This window comes from Rousettus aegyptiacus, unplaced genomic scaffold (genome assembly GCF_014176215.1).
Source record: "Rousettus aegyptiacus isolate mRouAeg1 unplaced genomic scaffold, mRouAeg1.p scaffold_m13_p_4, whole genome shotgun sequence".
NCBI lineage: Eukaryota > Metazoa > Chordata > Mammalia > Chiroptera > Pteropodidae > Rousettus > Rousettus aegyptiacus.
In genome coordinates, this window is record NW_023416307.1 from 115,100,227 (window position 1) to 115,114,675 (window position 14,449).

Sequence of the window (14,449 nt, forward strand, 5' to 3'; positions counted from 1 at the left end):
TGTTCATTCCTGATCTCCGGTATTGGAACCCCATAAAAAGTATTTACTGACTCAATGAACAAGCAAACAAATGACTGAAAAACCCAGGGCTGTCATATGTGGGGTGAAGTTTGATAGCACAACCCTAAAGTTTGACGATACAGACCCCTTTACCCTTAGATCCCCTCTGGGAACAGACATCTATTAACAAACCTCGGTTTTAATCCCCACTAAGAAGACACTAACACAGGTCAAGTCTGACCACACAAGTTCAGTACAAAAAAACTAAGTGATCAGATAAATATTAAACATACTGGTTCTCTGGTAAAATACGGGCTAGGAACCAGCTAAGCACCTAAATTCACTCAGAATCCCCTGGAAAGTCAGCATCTATAATATTGTGCCATACTCACACACCAAAATGTCACACAGGACACTTCCATGGTGTAAATAGTACACTTATGGTGATATCAACAGAACCATTTGAAACAAAAAGTGGAGAAGTATTTCAGTATGTATACCTTGTTGTCACTGTTGGCTATCTGATTGACTTCCGGTTTGTTGTTCTTTTTATTTTCTAGGCTTTCTTTCCTACAGAGGAGAAGACAGAACACAAGAAACCAAGTAACTATATTGCTGGGAATAAAAACACTAAGAAGGATTCTGAATCAACAGTGGCCGGATGAGGGACAGAATGTAATTGGAAGCAACCTTAACAGCAAGAGCATGGCACAACCCACACTCAGAGCTTCCTGTTCATTCCGTGCACTGGATTCATTACGCTGATCATCTCGTTAAAATTCTCATTCAAGAGCTAATCAGCATTGAATGCATCGTTTATTTTATGATGCCAGAATTAACTGCAGTGATTCTTTAAGCATGAGGACATGTGACTCCCACTCTCAGCTCTTCGGGAATGAGAGCCAAGGGCCTGGGTTCTGCCCCAGATCCCATCCTTTTCAGTCTGCCCCACGCAGCCACCCATAATCACCACAAAGCAGCAACATGGGGGCCGCAGCTGCTGCGGACTCCGCATACCTCCACCAGGCCTTACCTGGTTCCCCAGGCAGCCCCCTGCCAGGCAAAGACCTCAGGTGAAAATGGGGTTACCTAGCAATCTTCTTCCTTTCCTTTTCTTCAGCTTCTTCTTTCTGAGCAGTATTCAAACTTTCGGCATCAGCCAAATTGTCTACAGCGATGGCCAAGAAGACATTCAGTAGGATATCTAATTTAAACATTTTAAGGGTAAAACACTTTTCTAATGCAACTATATATGGTCAACAAGAGCAACATCACACCCCTATGCATTCAGAATAGCTGGTAACAGGTGATTGTCCCCTAGTGCTATACTCACCTGGTAAAGCCAGAGCCCTGTTTTTCATTTGTTTTTAAACTAGCAATCTATAAAAGACATTCTGAAAAGAAGTAAAATGAAGGTTCACTCAAACCCAAGAAAATCTGCAAACATCGATATTTCATTTCATATGTGCACATGTGTCTCTACACATGTAGGCATCCATAGCTATGATATATACCGCATAAAACAAACTATAACATAAACATGGTGCTCTTATGTACTCTGCATTTCACTTAACGCATTTCGGGTTGTTTCTTTGAAAATACATACCCGTAACACAAATATTCAGGGCATACTTGCCACAATAGATTCCTTTAACGGCTACACATTATTCAAATGATGATACCACTGCACAAGAAAGTCCGAGCCTTTCTTGTTTGAAATGGCCTTCAGAGTGTGGAGATACCTCATTCATTCATTCACTCCACAAATACTGACTACAGTGTGCCTGACTTATTGCCAGGTGGTGCTATTCTTTCGAATACTTCCACTGTGGCTAAATCTTTGACCACTATGGTTGAATGTTATTATTCCAAGTAGTAAAAAGTTAGATGGTTGAATAAGTTATTAGGTTTTTGGCTTCTGTTATAATGTTGTATGAGTGGTTTCTATGAATGATTGAAAAAAAAAATTTCTAAACAAGGTTCCTAAATCAGAAGAGGTCTGTTTCTTATTTGCAGTAAAGTAAAGTACATTTTTGAGAAGCACAGGAATCAGAGGGCAGGAAGTCAAGACGGCTTCTTTCTCTGACACTTCTCTCAGGCTGATGCACAGCCACCTGCATACGTGACTGCAGGAGCCCAGGGACCCAAGACAGGAGAAGCGCACCACTGTCCCACATGCTCTGTGCAATCTGAAATCTCAGGTGGGTTGCTGAACATGTAAACAAACATAACCTGACAAGGGACCGACGATGAGATAGCTTTCCCGGGGATTTCATGCTTGACTAAGTATCTAAAGAGAACAGAAACGTGAGAAAATTATTCAAGACTTCTGAAATGCCTTTGATATGCTAGACTATTTTTTAAATAGAACTTCAATGAGGCCAAAATGGTATTTATTTGTTTGTGTAATTGCTCTTCCATCGAACATTTATTGAGGGCCTCCATATGCCATGTCTTGTACTAGGCAGGGAAGACAGAGGGATAAAGCAGATATAACCAAAGGTTACAAGCTCATGAAGTTTCCAATTAAGGTAAAGAGAGATCTGCATTTTCAGAAGTCTAGGATTAGAAAATATCTCTTGGCAGGGAAAAGGAATAAATAAGTTGGAGAAAAGTTACACAGCATGATATAACTAGTCAATGAACATTTGATTTTCAAAGATGTACAGATCAGCAAAACAAATTTAATTTAAGGGAACTTGGGTCAATCTACCGAAGATGGGTCCCCATTGGTTATGAAGGGTCTTAAGAAGACAAAAATGTGCCCCTAACCTCCCAAGGATGAAGGCACAGAGAACTACCTGGCATTGCCCTAAGCAACCCCATGGGACCTATACAGGAGATGTGACACTCGCTGAGCTGGGTGACCACTAGTGCAGCCCATGCACTGTCTCAAGCTCTTTTTCTCTACCCTGCTCTCATTTCACAAAGCCTAACTGAAGCTCCGCCTTTACAATGCTGTCCCCAGCGAAGACGAAGGGAAGCAGATAACACAGGTAAGGGCATTTACCTCCCTGACACAGCTGCTAACACCACCACCACAATGATGGGGAAATTCAGAGAGAGAAAAACAAAACAAGACAATGATAACGAAAAGCCTTGGTCAGCGGAAAGGATACAGTTACCACAAATGAAGAGTATGATGAAGTAGATGCAGACGATCATTCCCGAAGATGACGGGCCCCCATATGCCATAATGCCATCATACATCACAGCGTTCCAGTCTTCACCTGTCAGAATCTAAGAAGCCCAAACTTGGATCAGTTGTTCTCTCAGAGCTCCTCAGCGGCTCCTATATGCGGCTTAAGCTATCTTTCACAGTCCAGTTTACATTGAACAAATCAATCTGTTATCCCACAGTTTTCAAAACATTATTTTTTAATTGCATGAATAAGTGAGTTAATTCTTCTGGTAAAAATAAAGTAACATTACATGTAAATAAAGTAACATTACACGTAAGAAATATTCTTGGATAATACTCCAGTCCAGTTTTAGTCCCCTTCCCAAAGAGCATGCTATTGGCATGTCTCTCTCCAGGACCTTTGTGGATTTAAACAGACACACAGACACACAGACACACAGAGACACACACACAGGCAGCTGGTGTCTTCTCTGATTTATCACACGCAATATCATACTATATGAATTTTTTGCAATTTGCTTTTTTTCCCCACTCAACAATATACTCTGGAGATTCTTTAAATTGCTGCCTAGTATTCCACATAGCTAATCAGCTGTGGAAATGGAGAATTATATCTATGAATTTTCAGAAGCATAGAATTCTAAATATCTTATGTAAATTTACAAACTACCTCATGGGTCGATATCAATAACTGCCTAAAATTTCAAACATAATCTACTCTACAGATGAAACTTGATAATTCAATCCGTCATTAGGTAGAATCAGATGAACATGAATAACAATTTAAAAATACACTATGAGAGGGGGGTGTAGAGCTCCTTCTTCTATCTGAACCAGATACCTTAAAAATTAAAACTATCATGGATCACAACCAAACAGAAAAATGGGAAAACGATTTGAAATGGTAAGGTAATTCACAGAAAAGGAACTATAAATAGCTTTTAGTCACATGAAAGGACATTCAGGTTCACTCCTGATAAATGAGATAAGAATTAAAAACTGGAACAAGATGCCATTTTCACCTATCAGACAGGTAGCAGTCAAAAAGTATGAAGACCCACTGTGATGAACAGAGTGAGGCAATGATGGGCAAGCTCCACACTCCTTCACTGGCGGCTGAATCAGCACAGCCTCAAGGAGAATACCTGGGCAAGAGCATCAAAGCTGCAAATGAACACACACCCTTTAAACCAGCAGCTCCACTCAGGACATTTGTCCTACAGATTTACTCTCACACATGTGCCCCACAGTGTATGTTCAAGGTCACCCACCGAGGCAAGACTAGACGTAACAAAATAATCATCAGCAGGGGGCTGGTTCCATGAATTATGGCACATCCACACCACAGATTTCATGAAACATTGAAAAGGAGAAGGCAACCTTTTATGGACCAGTAAGAAAGGTTCTTAAGGACGTCTTAAGTGATAAAAAGCAAAATGAAAAACGGCATGTAGAATGAGCTACCATCTGTGTAAATTCATCTGTAGGCGGGTAGGTAGGTAGGTAGGTAATTGATTTTTACCTGAGCAAATACATCTCAAAGAATACATAGTGGTTACCTCCTAGAAGGGGGATTGATAGGTGGGAACTTGTTTACTTTATATTCTTTTATAACATCTGAATTTTGTTTTTATTACAAAAACTAACACCACCACACAGATTTCTCTGAAAGAAATCAGAAAAACAAGTGACTAAATGGCCCCCAAATTAAGTATGATTCAAAAAATTAAAACCATAGCCTATAGCAATGACAGAAATTCCATTTACCTCAAAATGACCAAGTGGGAAAGAATTTTAGAGATGAATCCCTCTAGCCTGTTTTTTTTTTTTTTTTTTTCAGAAAAGAAGAGTGACTTTCCAAGGTCACAGAGCTGAGCAATGAGAGAGACACGATGGGACCTGGATGCCCACTGCCACTCCCACCAGCCTGCCTGCCTCTCCAGCAGGCTCCTAAGCTCCCTGACATCGCATGTGGAAAGTGACCAGGGTGGATGGGTCTTTTCAGTTTATCCTCCAGGCTCTGTCCAAAGAAGGGCTTCAGCTCACAACAGAAGACGAAGAGGAGGTTTAGAACACCTCAGCTTAGAACCAGCTGGGGCGGAGACTGCTGCTCTGAGCACAAAGCCACCTGAACACCTCTCACACTGTCGCTCCCTTCTCAGCCTCATTGCTCACAAAGGCGCAGCAGCACAGACACCCTCCCTGTCCTCGTTATATCATATGAGGGCAGACAAAAAAGGGGCAGAAGGCTGTCACAACTCTTTTATCACCCTGATTCCTCTGACTACACACGGAAGCATTAGGGCTTTAGAATTCACTTCTTTGCATAAATCCCTTATGGTCAGGATTACGAAACTTGCCTGCGATCAAAAATTAGCAGAGGACCAGAGAGGATTTTAAAGCCTATCTCACAGAAACCCCAGAAATCTCGCAAAATCAAACAGAAGGTTTCGGTTTATTATTATGTAATATATCCAGCGATCTTACAAAACATTAAATCACATGCCATAGATACTTGGATCCAGATGCAAAACAAATAACTTCAATGGCACAAAATTTATCAGAACATTATTAGGGCAGAGGTTACTAATGAAAATGGAATCATTTTGTCTTACTGAGCTGTAGACAGACAGGAAGGCATGTCATACATAACGTGCTTCTCAGGAAGAGGCAGAAGGGAGGGCTCACCTGGAACACTGTTAGAAGTGCTTGAGGGAAATTGTCAAAGGTGCTCCGCTTGGTCTGCGTTTCGTCAAAATTAAACTTGCCTCCAAACAGCTGCATCCCAAGCAGGGAAAAGATGATGATGAAGAGAAAGAGCAGAAGCAACAGCGACGCAATGGACTTCATGGAGTTTAACAAGGATGCCACTAAGTTACTCAGGGACGTCCAGTGCCTACAAGTCAAGATGAGGGCGTGAGGCCAGAAGGCAGAACACCACCACCTGGTACTGAGAAAACACCCACAGCGAGATACACATGTCCTTACCTAGTCACTTTGAAAATGCGTAAGAGGCGCACACACCGAAATACGGAGATCCCCAGGGGAGACATGATTTCCAGCTCCACCAAGATCGTTTCCGTAATTCCGCCACACACCACGAAGCAATCAAACCGATTAAAGAGAGAGACGAAATATGCCTGGAGACCCAAGCTGTACATTTTTACTAGCATCTCGCAGGTGAACAGAGCCAGGAGGACTTTGTTCGCGATATCTGGAAAGACAAAGGGGCGGGGGTCCTTGGGATCTCATCGTGGGAGTGGCTCAGCGTTCTCCTCTCTCCTCACACTCCTTCCCACCAGTCCCTGTCAGAATGCCCAAGCACCTCTACTCCTCTCTGCTATTGCCCCCTTTACAGAAATGTGACACTAACATCAATGGTCTGTTTGTCTGCCAGGTTCTAGTCCTGCTGCTGCTACCACCTAGACATGTGACTAGGGAAGTTCCTGATCTCACTGGGCCTTGGTTTTACTGACTATCACAACTGGGGGCAGGGGGCGGCTCACCACATAATCGCTGGTGCTTTCTAGCCCTAAAAGCCTATGATTTTCTATTTAGAGCATCATATTATATTTCCTGTTTCCAAAACAGAAAGATCTCCGATTTTGTTACACCACCACCACATAAAAAGCAGTTGCCTATCAAGGTCATTTCTAACAGCAGAAAATATCTCCCAAAAGGCTGGAGAGAAACAGAACTGACTTGATATAAGCCAGGACTTCTCACTGGCTCAAAACTGTCAAACTCAAAGGGCTGTCTCTAGGGACAAGCTCCCGGATCACACTGCTGGGACATTAAAGGCAGAGGAACAACCACCACTTGCCAAGAACACTGCAGAGGAAAATAAAGCTTCCTTTCAGTGAAGGCAGAGAGAAGGGATCTGAGGTCCCTTCCAGCTGGAAGATTTCCTGATCCTAGGTTGTCACTGGGTTAAGACAATGAGATGTCCTGGCATTAATCAGCTCCAAGGTGCTTCATTCACCGCCTGCTAGACTGACTTCCACTCCAGGTGCACCCTGTGTTTGGACAGTTCTACCACCTTCTAAGTTAATGCTCACTGGAAATGTTGCTACACTCTGTTACACATCGAGCAGATAAGGCTAAACTGCAGTTGGACAGCCTTGGGCATCCTGCATTCGGAACAGAAAGAGAATGGCCTCTACTTGTACCTTGAATCTGCGTCAACCAGTCAGGCTGGTTATAGTGCTCAGAGGAAATGGTTAAGGTGTTGAGAAACACCAGGACAATAACCAGCCAGTAAAATGTGACAGACTTCACAGCAGCCCTACATCTTCTGCGATTGAATCGGTTCCAGCGACGCCAGCGTCGGCTGAAAGAGAAGCAGACGTTACTCACTGAATGACAGATATAGCATCTGAGTCTCCAATAAACGTCATTGAGAAATCATTTGTCTTTCACTGTGGAGGTCCAGATTGGAGTGGAGGGTAAAGGAAAGACAAGAACAAATGGCAAAGAAATTAACAGACCTCACATACAAATTACGTTGGTCTTAAAATACGACTTTTTAAAGTATTATACCTCGATGTGATCATGCTTTCAGTTTCCTTCCTATGGCTTTAGAAAGCTCCATATATAGCCCTCAAACCACTTAGAACATCTAGATATTCATAGATTCATGTGCAGATGCAAAACTGAGCTATCAAACAGATGCAGTTCCTATTGCCACCATATGGTACATGGATCTGTTTGTGCTATTGGTGCAGAGAGCCACTTAGCTTATCATCAAATCTCTTGCAGCATCTCAATCATCATATAGAATTCGTCAGGCAACGAAGTGCTCCAAACCCACAGATTTCCTCTTAGGGAAACTTTCAGTCCTTTCTTAAATCTGGAAGATTCCTCTGGAGCCTGGCAGAGTTGTCAAGGCTGAGCAGGACATGAGTCTTCATACTGAGTCATCAGGTGCCCTTTCTAACTAGTGATGCTCAAAATATACCTTTAGGAGAAGAGCCAATATTGAATCGTGTTTTCATACAAATAAAATGAGCTGAGCCAAACAGACAAGTAGCATGTCCTTTACTGACTTTCAATTCCTGTTTGTAATTAGAGAAAGTATTCTCTCCCTTAGCCTGTCTCCCTGTGGAAAACATTCCCTGCCACAGGATAGTTTGGTGAAATGCACCCCAGGGCTGTACTCACTGACCAGAGGGGACAAGGGAAGACACTTTCTCTAAAGGCCTGAGTCAAAGGACTGTCTGAGCTGCAACCCTGGCTGCCTCAGCTGTGATGCTGTGTTAAAAACACCATAATCCAGGGGCTGAGCAAAGAAAGAGTTTGTGCTAACTCTTCAGCAAGACCTGAAACAAGCAAGGTGCATTTTGTTATTGTTTTTGCTATACGGTTTCCACTGGTAACAGCAGCTGGAAACACGAGACCGGCAAAGAAAAATTCTACAGAGGACACTAAAGACTGTCTCCATTCAGTCTGAATTTCCCATGTGATGCATAGTTCGCTGCACACAAGCAAGGTGTAGTAGTCTGAATAAGAGCCAACCTTAGTGGGTTTATTTATGCTGCTGTGACAAGTCACGGGTCTCAAATCCAGAAGACCTTATTTGTCACATCCCTGAGATCCTGCAGCACTCCCCAGCTTGCCCTCACAGGTGCTGAGCGCCAAAGCCCTGCACCAGGCACTGGACATATGGAGCTAAAGAAGACAAGGTCCCATGGCCTCTGTTCCTGTAAAGCATGTAGGGTTATCATGATAAATCCACATCAAGTGCTATTCCCCGGGTACCTGGCACAGGAGCAAAGAGAAGGGAGCTGCAATTGCTCTTAGGAAGAGGCAGGAAGCCTTCTCCAAAAAACGGCAATTCGGGCTGGCTCTTCACAGTTGAGTAGGAGTTAGCCAGCGGGGAGAGGAAAGGGTGCTACACGCAGAAGAGACTGCGTGACCAAAGGAACTGAGGTTGGCAGAAATGGTGCGTGGTACATTTGAAAAAAGATAGCAGTCCAGTACTACAAAGTAGGGAGTAAGGGGGATGGGGGGGTGTCAAAAGATGAAGCCAGAGGGTGAGCAGGCCACCAAATATGAAGGAATTTATATGTTCTCTAGCAATAGGGAGTCATGGAAGGGCTTTCCATTTTAAACTCAGGTTTACTGAGATACAGTTTACATACAATAGAACTTACTTTTTAGGTATACAGTTCGAAAGCACCACCACAATCAATATATCAAATATTTCTATCACTCGAAGAAGTTTCTTCACTCTTTGTGGTTATTCTCTTCTCACCCCAGCCCCTGACAACTACTGATCAGTTCTCTATCCCTATTGTTTTGCTTTACCGGCATGTCCTATAATAGAATTATATAATATATGGCTTTTTGAGACTGGCTTCTTTCACTTAGAAAAAATACTTTAGATTCATTTGTATTGTTGCACCTATCAATATATTTTTTCCTTCTTATTGCTGAGCGTTATTCTATCATGCTGCAATTTGTCTACCCATTCACCATTTGATGAACATTTGAGTTACAGTTTGGGGCAATGATGAATAAAAGTGCTATAAAACACGTATGTAAAAAAAATTTTGTGCAGACATCTATCTTCATTTCTTATATAACTATCTGAGAAGTGAAATTGCTAGGTCATGTGGTAAATGTATATTTAATTTTATAAGAAACTGCCAACTTCTTTCGAAAATAGCTGTGTCATTTGACATGGAGGAATGTATGAGAATTCTCATCTTTGATTTGCATCTTTGTCAGAACTTGGTATTACCAGATTTTTCAATTTGATCCATAGATATAAAAAAGTTTTCTAATACATAAGTTTTTTTGGAGGAGGCAAGAAGCCTCCTCCAAAAAACGGCAATTCCGGCTGGCTGGTGCTATCTCATTGTGATTTTAATTTGCATTTTCCTAACGTACAATCGTCATTTTATGTGCTCATCTCCCATCCATATCTCTTCTTTGGGGATACGCCTGTTGGAGTTTATTGATAATTTTTAATTGGGTTGTTTTCTCATTATTGACACCATTCTTTATATATACTGGATACTAGTCCTTTATCAAATATATTTTGCAAATACTTTTTTCTTCTAGTCTGAAGCTTTTTATTTTCTATTGAAGAGCAGTACTTTTGATTTTGATAAAGTCCAATTTATCCATTTTTTTTTTCTGTTATGGCCAGTGTTCTGGGTGTTATACCCAAGAAAATCTTTGCCTAATCCAAGGTCACAAAGATTTTCTGTTTTCTTCTGGAATATTTAAAGTTTTAGGTTTTACATTTAATTCTACTTTCATTTCAAGTTAATTTTTCTATATAGTCATAAAATGTGTTTAATTGAAAAAGAACATTTATATGGAAAAGTACACAAATCATAGGTATATAGTTCAAAGATTTTTTACCAACTGACCATGTAACCTTCATCCAGATCAAGAAACAGAATATTACTAGCACCTCAGAAAACCTCTCATAGAGAAATGATTCTGGGAGGGAATATAAAGGGTTGATCAGTGGCAAAAAATTGTTCGTTGTTGCATCTTGTTGGTTTGTTTGCTTTGGGGTGAGAAATTTGGCACCTACCACACTGTTCTCCAAGACAGTGCTTAATGTTTACTGGGCACACTGATCTCCTGTGTGAATATTGCAGCACATAGAAAAAAATTCAAGTCTAGAGCAACTCCACATAAAATTCTTGAGTAGAAGGTAACAAATTAGCACACAAGCTTAAGGGAAAATAGAAAGAAGATACTGACCTGAGCTTGGATTTTGAGATGGCTTGACTGAAAGACAAAAAAGAATATGATTCCTGTTAGGAAGGCTTGATCATACGCTTCCTCCATCACTTCAGCATAGAGATCGGAAAAGCCATGCACAGCAGCCCGGACTCAGCACCCCCCGGTTCCCATGGTGGGCCAGCTGGGGTAAGAGTAGAGCCAGTGCCAGAGGGGCCAGGCTGGACACCCTCCAGCACCCAAGCAAGAGAAGACTCTTAGCCAGTTGCCCTGAGCAGCTCTGGCATAGGCCGTGATGCCAGGGTTTCTTCTCCCCCCGCCCCACATTCCCCAAACTGAAATCAGCAGGCTTGGCCTGCCTGCAACTCAGCCACTCATCTCAACAGCAGCACACATGCTGCTATCATAGAAAAAGGAGCACTGGACTAGGAGTCCTGGCTCTGCTCTTCACCAACTGTGTGAGTCTGGGCAAGCAGCACACCTTTTGAGCCTCAGTGTTCTCATCTGTAAAATGAGAAATAAATCTATTCCCTGCCTACTTAACAACATTGGAGGGAGGGCAAAGCAAGAGAAAGGAGGCAAATACACTTCATAAACTGTTGAGTATCATGCCCATAACACATCAGTTTTATGCACCTCTGACAAAGAGATGGAATTCTCTTAAAAATAACACCTGTACTTTGCAGAGATAATATCTAAGAGATAGCAGAAAGCAAACAAAACAAAACTGCATGCCCCCCACCCCTGCCACCAAAGCAGGCAGTACTCTGCACATTCCGCCCGGCTGGTCCCCCTTGCTGCTGCAGCCCAAATCCCCTAGAAAAAAGCCAGTGGGGGGGTTAATGTGATGGCACCCTTCACTGTTAGGAGAGGGTGGTACAAGGCTCCAAAGAAAAAATGCTATGAGCAGAGGAGGGCGGGGTCTCGTCATCCAGCCGCTATGCATGAGGTTCAGAGAACCCATGAGTGAAGGGAAACTTAAATATGCAGCACATTCTAGTCAGCCACTCTGCCACACAAGCTCTTCTTCAAAGCGCCGATGCCAGCACCAGACTCAGAGGAGAATTGGGCCTTTTTACCCCCACCGCCGACACTCAGAGGGCCCAGCCTTGGCCGCACCTCTTCTTTTCCACCAGCACCTAGTGGACACAGCGGAATGGCGGGTTACCTGGCCCACCCGGCAGCAGGCTGCACCTCAGTGGGACGGACTGCTCTGGAGGAAGAGGCACACAAAGTGCCGGGGGCTTGGGACAGGAGGAGGACCAAGGGGTCCAGCGTGAGCCCGCCTCTCTTGCACCTGAGCTATGGTCTCAGGGCTCCACTGAAATCTAGGGGTTTCTCCTCACATGTGCTTCTATCAGACAACAGGAGGAGCCAAGAAGGCAAGCAGACCTCATACTTACCAGAGACTTCCACAGCAGCCTTGGTTCTCGCCTTCGCCACTTACGTTCTCTGTGTTCACAGACTCTGTCTCGCTGGTCGGCATGCTGGCTGTGGGGAGAAGAGAACGCTTTAGGTGGTGCACTGCACACCCAGGAGTGGGCTGGATGCAGATCTCTGCCACCGGGCAGAAGTTCTGGGAATCTGAGAGGAGGGCGACGAAGGGCCCTCAGGGGCTTGACCAGGAAAAGGAAGCACTGAGAAGTCAGGTCCCTTCTCCGCAGAAGAACCTCTGCTTCCATGAACTGCCGAGAAAGCCCACGGAGTTCCCATCAGAAGGAAATTCTGTCTATCCAGATGTGTCCCAAGAAAAGCAGCCTAGGTACCAAATCCTGTCTCTGTGCCTAGTACCAGCTTATTCTCCTGGTTTCCATATTTGTACCGAGAAGCCACCAAAACATCTCAGTCACAGCTACATCTTGGCTTGTCCCAAGATGTCCTCTAGGTGTATTCTAGAAAATCTGTGAATAGACCAATATTTCATTAAAAAATTTCTTATTTTAAATATACTGAACAAGAGGAGAAATTATGAATAAACAAGTGCATGAAGGTCCCAAGCAAAAAAATCTTTTTAAAAAATTTAAGAACTCTACTCATTTTCAGCTCATTTATCTGATGTGTACAATCTGCTGAGCTCTTACCAAAGAACTGAGGGCACTGAGGAAGTAGTCTATGAGTAGGTTTCCTCTGAACCAGTGACCAGACAGCAAAGGTGACTGGGTCCCAGTGCCACCAGAGTCTCTAGGCATGTCTTACTCCTCCATGGCAGGATCCTGAACAGGAGAAGTAGATGAGGTTTCAAAGTGTACCTCCTACTATTGGGAGGCCCAGGGACCCACCTAGAGCCACCATTCGGCACCTGGGTATTTCTTCTCATCCACTTGATTCAACCCTATATAAACATCATGAGCATGTGCTGGAGACCAGGCGGTAAAGGAGGTGTGGGGCATAGAGAGGGACATGGCACTGCACCTGCCCTGGAGGGCCAGTGGGAAAGACAAGACCTGGATGGATTTCAATTAACTGTGAAATACAGAGATATAGACCCACCTCCCTGTGGGGTCTGGGCAAGAATTCCACAAGTGCATAGTAAGGAATGACTAATTCAGCTCTGGGATTAGGAGAGATCACCGAAGATCAAAACGTGGGAGAGTCACCCAAACACATGCACTTCTTTTCCCTGATGCATAATTTTGAACTGTAGCAACTGTTTTTACAGACCTTATGGTATCAATAGGAAGAACCCTCTGTGGGCTCTGCCATATGGCTCCTCTTAGCAAGGATGCCTCAGTTTCATCCACAAAAACTGGTGTTGGTGCCTGAGCACTGTGGTGGAGATTCTGAGGCTGGCCCGGGCACGGAGGGCAAAGGAGCTGGATCAATGCTCTCCATGTGTGCAGCTATGTGTCTGCTCACCCCAGTCTGGTGATAGACATGGTGTGAATGACATGGATGAAGGCAGACCTGCATCGAAGGGCCCAAAGGTCTGAGAAACATCTTTTCTGAGGGCAACGGAAAAGATACCTTTCCTTTGGTGAGCACTCAGTGCACTGAGCCTGTCTAGGTGGGAGTCTTCAGTAGTCATGCCCAGAAACATTCAGGCAAAGGTTTCGAAGGCAAAGACAAAATGAGCAGAATTATAGACTCACATCGCACAACTGGTTTTCTTGTAGAATAACCTTTTTCTTCCTTAGTTAACTCAAAAGAAACCAACTACAACTTTTTTTTCACTACTCCATGCCAAAAACAAGAAAAAAGAAAAAAGAAAAAAAGAGAGAGAGAGACAAAAATAAACCAAAAGAAGGGGGGAAGAGGAAAGACAAAAATAAACCAAAAAATCCCAAAAATATAATTATGGAGAAACCTTTAACAGAAAGCTCCATAAAGATACACACACACACACACGCTCATGCAATTCTCTTCTCCATGACTGTCCCATGCTTTGACTTCAGAAAGACTAAATAGTTGTAAAATCCAATGAAATTCACTGTTGTAGGTTCCTCTCATAACGTCACTCTTCTTTTCAGGAACAGGACACAGAAAACATGGAGCCATCTCTGTGGGACGTTTTTCTTGGTGGTCATTGCTGCTACTAAGAGGACAGAAGCTGAAAGTAGCATGACGTGAGTTTGGGGGGTTCTCAGGCCCGAGTTAGGTCTTGATTCT

At 43.2% G+C, this 14,449-nt stretch overlaps 1 protein-coding gene across 27 annotated transcripts in view; it reads right to left on the reverse strand.

The window, feature by feature from the left end:
* Nucleotides 1–14,449, reverse strand: part of CACNA1D (calcium voltage-gated channel subunit alpha1 D) — a 289,592-nt gene that overhangs the window by 76,337 nt on the left and 198,806 nt on the right. For 21 of the 27 annotated variants that reach the window (XM_036218604.1, XM_036218592.1, XM_036218606.1 and 18 more), the window contains 9 exons: nucleotides 12,247–12,334; nucleotides 11,923–11,982; nucleotides 10,865–10,891; nucleotides 7,312–7,472; nucleotides 6,131–6,356; nucleotides 5,831–6,038; nucleotides 3,120–3,240; nucleotides 1,090–1,204; nucleotides 501–570 (listed from right to left, as the gene is read on the reverse strand). In XM_036218604.1, coding sequence (XP_036074497.1) covers nucleotides 501–570; nucleotides 1,090–1,204; nucleotides 3,120–3,240; nucleotides 5,831–6,038; nucleotides 6,131–6,356; nucleotides 7,312–7,472; nucleotides 10,865–10,891; nucleotides 11,923–11,982; nucleotides 12,247–12,334 — 1,076 coding nt within the window. The remainder of the gene's footprint in view (nucleotides 1–500; nucleotides 571–1,089; nucleotides 1,205–3,119; nucleotides 3,241–5,830; nucleotides 6,039–6,130; nucleotides 6,357–7,311; nucleotides 7,473–10,864; nucleotides 10,892–11,922; nucleotides 11,983–12,246; nucleotides 12,335–14,449) is intronic. The other 6 variants (XM_036218608.1, XM_036218595.1, XM_036218596.1 and 3 more) reach the window with 1 other exon arrangement.